This window comes from Gigantopelta aegis, chromosome 1 (assembly GCF_016097555.1).
Source record: "Gigantopelta aegis isolate Gae_Host chromosome 1, Gae_host_genome, whole genome shotgun sequence".
Lineage (NCBI taxonomy): Eukaryota > Metazoa > Mollusca > Gastropoda > Neomphalida > Peltospiridae > Gigantopelta > Gigantopelta aegis.
In genome coordinates, this window is record NC_054699.1 from 31,227,675 (window position 1) to 31,237,919 (window position 10,245).

The 10,245-nt window shown below is 38.3% G+C and overlaps 1 protein-coding gene across 1 annotated transcript in view; it reads right to left on the reverse strand.

Moving 5' to 3' along the window:
• LOC121373705 overlaps positions 1–10,245 on the reverse strand; it is a 14,623-nt gene that overhangs the window by 484 nt on the left and 3,894 nt on the right. Inside the window, exons 2-3 of the mRNA XM_041500446.1 lie at positions 5,382–5,673; positions 3,159–3,413 (exon numbers count right to left, since the gene is read on the reverse strand). Of these exons, the coding sequence (XP_041356380.1) occupies positions 3,159–3,413; positions 5,382–5,673 (547 nt within the window). The remainder of the gene's footprint in view (positions 1–3,158; positions 3,414–5,381; positions 5,674–10,245) is intronic.

Sequence of the window (10,245 nt, forward strand, 5' to 3'; positions counted from 1 at the left end):
AAACCTTAGTCTAGAATTTAAGTTTTATCCCCTCTGGTTCTGATTTTCGATTGGTTCTTATTTAACGAAATGTGAAAACTAATAACTTAAATGTATATATGGATGGGTAGACGAATGGATGAATGGACGAATGAATGAATGAACTAATAACTTAGGCTATGTGGATGGGTAGCTGAATGAATGAATGAATGAATGGATGAATGAATAAATGAATGAATAAATGAATGAATGAACTAATAACTTAGGTTATATGGATGGTAGATGAATGAATGAATGAATGAATAAATGAATGAATGAATAAATAAATAAATGAATGAATGAATGAATGAATGAATGAACTAATAACTAAGGTTATATGGATGGGTAGATGAATGAATAAATGAATGAATGAACGAATACCTGAATGACTGACTGACTGACTGAGTGACTGAATAAATGAATGAATGAATGAACGAATGACTGACTGACTGACTGACTGACTGACTGACTGACTGAATGAATGAATGAACAAGAACAAATGCCCATATATGTAACGATACCCACCACTTTAGGGAGAATGGTTTCAACATTTATTTGATTAAATGTTGTGTAATTAGTACTGAATTTGACAATTTAATTCGGTGTAATAAGCCTGTGCTACAAAATAATAACGATAATATTACACCACCTTTAAGACAATTTCATGAAACAAAATAACCGTAATAATAATATAATAAAATTCCACATCTCTATCGTCTATTCGGAATAAACGTTGCTAAACCAGCTTCTAATAATATTGTTATAAATTTACTTGCAAGCATTGCCATGCAGGGGTGGGGGATGGAAATTAGGACCTCCACGAGTCCAACATATTGGACTCGAGTACTCGAGGGTCAAACTCGACCCTGACCCGAGTAGGCCTACCAGACACTTACATTGGATGATGATGAGGCTAAGGAATAAAGTAAAACAGCAATATGCATCTTAATTCCAAATCATGCGCAATAAAATTTTAAAGGCCCACTATTTTATTTTTGGATGTAAATTTCAAAATTATCCCCTTAATTTTGTTCTGTCCCGGAGCAAGTCACTGGCTATCCAGAGACAGGCCCCGGGACGGACATGCTCGAAACTCTAGTGGTAAATGAGCATGTTAAAATTATTCGCACTCGCACTCGCCAAATCTTGCCATTATTTTGCATTTATGAATCGGTTGATATGTTCTGTGTTGTGTCGGACGGCCAGATTAAAAAGAGAAAATAGCGCATGGTTATATAATTATTGTGTAACTTATATCGTTGATTATTTACCGCTGAAATTATTGTCCTACATTATCCATTGTATTATAATTGATCATTTATATTCCACCTTATACGGGTACTCGAGTCCTGTGACCGGACTCGAGTTTGCTAGACGCGGCCCGTGCCAGAGTACTCGAGTACCCTAATGGAAATGACAAAGAACCACAACATAATAATTTTGGTTCTAATAAATAACCTTTACAATAGCTGAATTTATCATCTGGAACTTCGCTGGCATGATTTTGTTCTTCAAATCATAGGTAATTACGTTTTGGGCTATCCAAAAGTAATATTTCGCGATGGAGCAATCCCATTTATAAATAAACCGCGCCTGACTTTTCAAATACTGTTCATACTGGTCTGATGTGTTTAAGTTTGCTCGTATGCATGATTCACTGAATCAGCCTTGACATTCAAGGAAATAGACCGGAAACGCAAAATACATGTATACATTTACAGTAAAAATATGTCTCTTCGTTTCTATTTTGGACGTTTATCGTTTCTGAAGATTTACACACTGATGGGTGACATGTTTACATCTTTTAGATTTATTAGGTATGTACAGGGAAGGATCCAAGGGTTTGTGAAAGGGAAAGGGCGACGGTGTGAGGGCAAAGCCCTAACGCGAACGCCGAAAGCTGGGGTCTCCCTCAGAAAACATTGGAGATTTAAATATAGGCCAGTGCATGGCAAGAGGTGTTTGAACAGGCTTTTATTAATTTTAATTTTATTTATTTAGTTTTATTATTTTTTAAACTTTAAAAAAACAAAATGACTGCGAAAAAAAGAGGGGCGCCTCTTGCCCCTTGAATCCGCGCCTGCCGAAATACATACTAGTATGCATAACACGCATCACTCCCAACAATCAAGTCGTGTATTCGCACCTCATAAATCTAAAAAAAAGTAACAGGCAGTCATTATATTTAACTAAGTAAATATAATAACAAAGTTAAAACGTCACGAAGCTGGAGAAAGTAATTTTGAGATGGGTTGTGAGGCAAATATTTTAATACTAATGTTTAGAAAAATATGTATTAGGATGTAAGACCCCAAATGCTTTAAAACAGTGGAGCGTTTTGTAGAGTACTCTAACCTTCTGAATATAGGTTCCCTATAATACATAAACCAAAACCGGCCTCGGTGGCGTCGTGGTAGGTACATGGTTCGCAGCCCGATATCGGCTCCGACCCAGGGCGAGTTTTTAAGGGCTCAATGGGTAGGTGTAAGGCCACTACACCCTCTTCTTTCTCACTAATCACTAACCAACTAACAACTAACCCACTCTCCTGGACAGCCAGCTCAGATAGCTGAGGTGTGTGTGCCCAAGACAGCGTGCTTGAACCTCAATTGGATATAAGCATGAAAATAAGTTGAAATGCAATGAAATAAACCAAAAATCCTGCAAAAACTGATATCAGATAGGAACGGAACTAGCCGAATGCTAAAGCGATCGCTTAATGCGCGGTCGGCCTATAATCAATCCCCGTCTTAGGACCCATTGGGCTATTTTTCGCTCTAGCCAGTGCACCACGACTGGTATATCAAAGACCGTGATAGGTGCTATCCTTTTTGTGTGATGGTGTATATAAAAGATCCCTTGCTACTAATGGAAAAATGTAGCGGGTTTCTTCTCTGAGACTATTATATTAAAATTACGAAATGTTTGACATTCAATAGCCGATGATTAATAAATCAATGTGTTCTAGTGGTGACCAAAAAACAACAAAGACCAAAAAAAAACTAAACAAAAAAACCCACGTTTTCATAATCAGATATATGCGTTTTAGCAACCAAAACCTGCTATGGTATTGTTATGTTGGATATAAGCACGCAAATAACATTAAAACAAGTTTTTAATAATAAAAGTAATTACATTACCATTTTCAGTAAACAGCGCTTGTAGTGGCGCAGGGGAGGCAACCGAAAGGGGCATGGGTGGTGCAGGAGCTAATGGCAGAGACTCAAGCGTAGGTGGCACTGTATACTGGATTGTAGGTGGCGCTGTGGTGCGGGTTGTAGATGGCGTGACTTCCACTGTAGATTGACTGGTACTTGAAGGGCCACCTGGTATTCTCGGCTGAGGCGTAGCTTGATTTCCAGGATTGGTCACTGAAGGGCCTGACCCAAATAAACCTGCAATATGGAATTAGTAAAAATAATTACATAAAGATTAATAATTATAAGATATTAATAAATAATTTTTTTACATTTTCTCAAGTGTACAAAGAGTACACTTTTGACCCCCCCCCCCCCCCCCCCCCCCACCCACTAAACGTGTACATCCCCCAAATGAAAAATGTTCATCGACATTTTTCATTTTCAAAAAAAGTATACGCTGGCCCGTTAACCACCTGACCCCCGCGTACGATTTGTACACCCGTGAAAATGTTGAAAATTATGGACGGCCCCTTACAGTTTACAGCTGTTATATCCTTCGAACTGACTCTGTTTTAACACTGTGATTTAGCAGGTTGTGTGTGTGTGTGTGTGTGTGTGTGTGTGTGTGTGTGTGTGTGTGTGTGTGTGTGTGTGTGTGTGTGTGTGTGTGTGTGTGTGTGTTGGTGGTGTGTGTGTGTTTGGCTTGTTTTCTTAACCGTTAACACAGGGCTTCTAGATTATGGTAGCCCCACTCCCATGGCTAGTAAATAACTACTATTGCCATGCCCGACGGCTAGTGAAAAAAGTTGTCCATTTGCTGCATTTAAGTATATTTTGTAAATATGAATATCCTGCCCCCACCCCTACCCCCATCCCAGTCTTTTTAAAGCTCTATCTCCCTCTTTAGGTGGCATTAATATTAGTAAACCATCTGCCATTGAGACTAATTTAAACTCGCCCACTTCTAATTAAGATTGCTAATAGAACTGGTTGGCACTAGCGACACATTCCATTTCTAAGATATTTTATGTCTTCATTTATCTCTACTACAAAACGGAGAATATTTACAGTTGCGTGCTTTTTGTTTGTGTTTTTTTTTTTTTTTTTTTGTTTTTTTTTTTGTGTTTATTTTTTTTAATGTGTTTAATGTGTTTGTTTGTTTGTTTGTTTGTTTTTCTTTTCTTTTATTTATGTCCATGCCATTCTGTTTCAATATTATTGTGAAATTAGACATGTAAAAAAATAAAAGTTTGCTCTGTGCTACAATTATGACGCTAATTAAAGAATGAAAGAAGTGTTTTATTTAACGACGAACTCAACACATTTTATTTACGGTTATATGACGTCAGACATATTGTTAAGGACCACACAGATATTGAGAGAGGAAACCTGCTGTCGCCACGTAATGGGCTACTCTTTTCGATTAGCAGCAAGGGTTCTTTTATATGCACCATCCCACAGACGGGGTAGTACATACGGCCTGTAATATACCAGTCGTGGTGCACTGGCTGAAGCGAGAAATAGCCCAATGAGCCCACCAATGGGGATCGATCCCAGACCGACCGCGCATCGAGCGAGCGCTCTACCACTGGGCTACGTCCCGCTCAATGACGCTAACGATGCAGCTGAATATTTGGTTATGATAATGATAACATGTATGTTTTATATATATATATATATATATATATATATATATATATATATATATATATATATAACATACATGTTATAATTATCATCACCAAATATTATATATATATATATATAGAAGAATACATGAGTGGCCGTTAGATACCATTTATCTCACAACGAGTTGTTTTAAAATGTATCTAACGGACACGAATGTATTATTCTATTTCTTACATATCCTACAAAAAACCCACAAACAAACCCAACAAAAAGCTTTTTAAGCACATTCATTTTTTTTAACATGTTTTCGACTAAAAGTTATTTATAGCTAACTTACACGTCACTTGTAGCTAACTTACACGTCACAGACACATGAGTGTCAGGTTAACTATACGGCACAGTGTAATCGATGTCCGCCGTGTTGGCTTTCACTGGATGTATAGTACTGGTCACCTGGTCATTATATAGGAGCAGCCAGTCGTATGTCTTGAAATTGTTAACACACGTAAGTGTGTAAAGAACCATGTGTTATCAAAAATAACGCATGCTGTTCTCACCAACGGGTGTGTAAGAAAATGAATTAAGTGGACTTACTCTTTGTCACATGAAAATGCACCAAGAGAGCAACCAATAATGCCAGCAAACACAGAATTAAGATTCCCAGAAGAATGTATGTCCTTGTACGTTTTCTTCGTTGTCTTCTCCATTCCTCTGTGGCAAAATCGACTGGCAATGTTGCGTACTTTTGCGATATTATTTCAGAGTTATCTCCCATTTCATAGTTCGAACTGTCCATCGTCTGAACACTTTGTGCTAAAGTTATTTCTTGAAGAGGCCATTTTGGCTTTTCTTTATATGTAATTCCTTCTCGGAGGGTCACCAATACCTGCAATTAAACCGTAGGAAACAGTTATGCATCTAGTCTGCGTATTTATTTATTTATATACTCAAATTGCCTTCGTTTGCCTGTCTGTCTGTCTGTCTGTCTCTGTCTCTGTCTCTGTCTCTCTCTCTCTCTCTCTCTCTCTCTCTCTCTCTCTCTCTCTCTCTCTCTCTCTCTCTCTCTCTCTCTCTCTCTCTCTCTCTCTCTCTCTCTCAGCAACACGAATCAGCAATAGAGAAATATATATACATAAGTGGCCTTCAGATACCATTTATCTTACAACGAGTTGTTTTAAAATATATCTAAAGAGAGAAAGCGAGTTGGATACATTTTTAAACAACGAGTTAAAAGACTAATGGTATCTAACGGACACGAATGTAATATTCTTTTTCTTACATATCCTAAAAAAGGTTTTAAACAAATTTAAATGTTGTTGTTTTTTCAACTAAAACGTATTTACAGCTTGTAGCTAACTTACGCGTCAACCACTAATCAGTTTCAGGTTAAATCATACGTCAAAGATCAATCAATTTCAATCGTTCTTTTTTCTCATTAGATGGAGTAGACAGTCATATGTTTTAAATTGTTATCCCACGTATGTGTGATATTAGTATATGTTATCGGAAATAACGAACGTTGTTCTCACCAACGGGTGTGTAAGAAACAATAAAAAACAACATAACAAAAACATAAAAAAACTCCGCCAACCAGGAACCACAAAACAAATACCAGTCCCAAATATATCACGGTGTATATAATTAATGGATCTGACAAAGGTGTCATTCTCGATATTTACATATTGTAGTTGGATATCACGCTCTAATGTGTGGCAAGCTTCGGTTTGTATCCTGTTTGCGACATAATGCATTATTCTTTGTTCTTGTATCTTCGTGACTTCACAGCTCAGGCGTATAAATAAACTAACAGGTGTTTCTCAGTTGCGTCGAGTCTCCCCTGGGTTGTCACGCCACGATCCGAACAGACCAGACCCTTTCTAAGGGCCCTATGGGCAACCTAGGGAGACACATCATCATCCGCAGGTCCTAATTAACGAGCTACTCTAGGCCTACTAAAATCCAAACCTATACGTAGCTCCCTACCTTTTAGTTTTAGAACGACCATCAAAATTGCGCCCAATTGCCTTCACAAAAGTGCGCACCCATTTCCCTTTTGGCTTAATCTTTCGGGACATTCCAAATTACATAGCACCATACCACCCTCCGCCTGTTACCGGCCCCGGTCGGACTGCTGGTGTTCCCTCCAACCCACCCACCCATTTACTATCCTGGACAGAGGAGCCGGTTGTATCTTTATTCTGCGACATAAATCTTTATTCTTTCCGTTAGTACAGACTGGGTTCGCATCCCAATACAGGTTCCATTCTATAGCACAGGCGTGTGCATAAACTAAACAGGTATTGCGGATGTACACTAGCTTTGGTGGTGAAGTGGTTAAGCCATCGGTTGATGTATACTGCTTTCGATTCCCAGTACAGGCTTCCATCTAGAGCTAGTTTTAACAACTCAGAGGGTAAGGCCACTACAGTCTCTCTTGGTAGGAGCCGGTAACGGGATGCGAACCAAGTACATACCAGCCTTAAATCCGATGGCTTACCCATTACATCACCTAAGCCGGTCTAATATTAATTGTTACAATTGTATTTCACCTCTAACAGCCCCTTGTTACAGAAAGTATGGGGTTAGTGTCAACAAACATTCCTCGAATATCCTTCAATTGCCCGGGGTTGGACGTAACCCAGTGGTAAAGCGCTCGCTCAAGGATCGATCCCCGTCAGTGGGCACACTGGGCTATTTCTTGTCCCAGCCAGTACACCACGACTGGTTTATTAAAAACCGTGGTATGTGCTGTCCTGTCTGTGGGTTGGTGCCTATAAAAGAACCATCGCTACTAAAGGGAAAACATGTAGCGGGTTTCCTCTCTTAAGCCTATATCAGAATTACCAAAGGTTTGACATCCAACAACCGATGATTAATAAATCAGTGTGCTCTAGTTGTGTCATTAAACAAAACAGTCTTGAACTTTTGTTCAGTTGATTGAATCTGCTCTGCACTTGACAGAACGTCGCCGTGGGCGCGGAGAACAATCGTCTGCTTTGAACGTCGTCTGGTTGGGTCACGCGGACCTTTACGGTTGCAGTATACCATATACAATCCCATAGGCGACATGTTAACTTACTAGTATGTGGTTAAAACACTATTAGCACTATATCAACCAAACTATGATCCATAAATATAAGTACTACAACCCTACCTCAAAGTATTAACTGAAGACAGTGGAACCTTTCATGGCTTATTATTTATATAACTGGATGTTTTTACAAACACCCTAGTTTCGCACAAAATTATAGTACTTAGTTGTACATACTAGCATGTACCCCATGCATGTTTCAAGCACAAGGCTACTTGACGCCGTGGTACTATATGAACTAAAATTGCATTTCATATTTCATAGTATCCTAATGGTACATGTGGGGAGTAGCCGAGTGGTAAAGCGCCAGCTTGATGCACGGTCGGTTTGGGATCGATCCCCGTTGATGAACTCATTGGACTGTTTCTCGTTCCTGCCAGTGCACCACTACTGGTGTTTCAAAGGTCGTGGTATATGCTATCCTGTCCTATTTGTCACTGTCTTGCGGGAAAGAGTGGATAAAACTGATTTTATTTCATTATATAGAATGTCAAATAAAAATTATATGCCCATCAATACTAAATGATAAAACCTTAGGTCTCACTACACAGATCACTTCCGGGTGAGAGTTCATTCATCACGGTCCACTATAGTTCCTAATTGTGACACATGTTATGGTTCACATATTCACTTCTAGGAAATGGTGAAGAATTCAAACAATATGTATGTTTAATGGTAAGCCTTCTGGCTGTATTTTGCCCATGTTATTTTGTAATATTGTGCATCGACCTTTTGGGACATGGGTATATAGCGCACGTGACAGCCGGAGTGAATCGATTAATGAACCACCTGTTCGGACCGGTACTACAGCCAGATGCGGTCATATAGCAAAAAACTGAGACGGAAATGTTCTCAATTTTGCAGTGAAAATAAATGCTTATATAATGTATGTTCGCAATGGTGTATGTTGTTGGTGCCAACGTTCTATGGGCAATCTTCACTTGAAGTTGGGCAGTTTAACATGGGTTTCAATGGCAGATGACATCTGTGTAGTGAGACCATAATGTAAAACATGAAATTACTGTTTATCCCAAAATATTAACTTTAGCAAGCCAAAATGAAAATGTACAAGTTGTAGCATCCTTATAAAAGGTAATTACAATCGATGTTGATTTTCAGCCAAGTGTATGGGGGCCCTGTTTGGGTAAATATTGCAAAACATGTCAATTTTATTTATTTTTATTATTTTTTTTTATTTTATTTTTATTTTTTAGGGGTGTGTTTGTCAAAATGTATATTCTAGTGTTCTTACATGTAATAAATAAATTAATCTGAGTGTCTTAACACTGAGTTTCTCATTGTAAAAGGTCAAAATTCAAGGTCACAAGGTCAATATCCAAATTCACCCTAATTTCTGTGATTTTGTGCATAATGATTTTTTTTTCAAATGTACAGTCATAATGACAAACAGTTTTGATGGTATATGTGAATATATAAACATAGTTTTCTACTATGAAAGTAGAATTTTGTGTCTGCCATTAACAATATGGGGATCTTCATGGCTGAAATATCTACAGAAAAACCCAGGATTTCAACACTTCATTATGAAACAATTGTTGCCCATAGCAACAATTGATGGAAACTAATATTTTTAATGAACTAACTAGATCATTATCTTCTTTGTATGTTCCCCATATCAGAACTACCAACCAAGGTCATACATTACCATATAGTGGCTGCTTGTTTATGGCCATCTATTGTGTGGATGACCAAGGAGTAACATGTGATATGAAGTTTTATTGGATGGTATGGTACATCTATCTTTTTGGTGTATATTGGTTAGAGTTCATAAGTTACACGGCTCTAGTATAGCTTTTCATGGTGTAAATGACCCAAATTACCAAACTGACTTCAAACCAAGTTTGACAAAATTGGTCACTAGACTTTAAAGGTCTCACTACACAGATCACTTCCTGGGTGAGGAGTTCATTCATCACGGTCCACTATAGTTTCCTAATTGTGACAACATGTTTATGGTTCACATATTCACTTCTAGGAAATGGTGAAGAATTCAAAAATATATGTATGTTTAATGGTAAGCCCTTCTGGCTGTATTTTGCCCATGTTATTTTGTAATATTGTGCATTTTCGACCTTTTGGGGACAGGGTAATTAGCGCACGTGACAGCCGGAGGTAATCGATTAATGAACCACCTGTTTCGGACCGGGTACTACAGCCAGATGCGGTTCATATAGCAAAAAAACTGAGACGGAAATGTTCTCAATTTTGCAGTGAAAATAAATGCTTTATATAATGTATGTTCGCAATGGTGTATGTTGTTGGGCCAACGAGAACCCGTTCTATGGGCAATCTTCACGTGGAGTTGGGCAGTTTAAACATGGGTTTCAATGGAAGATGACATCTGGG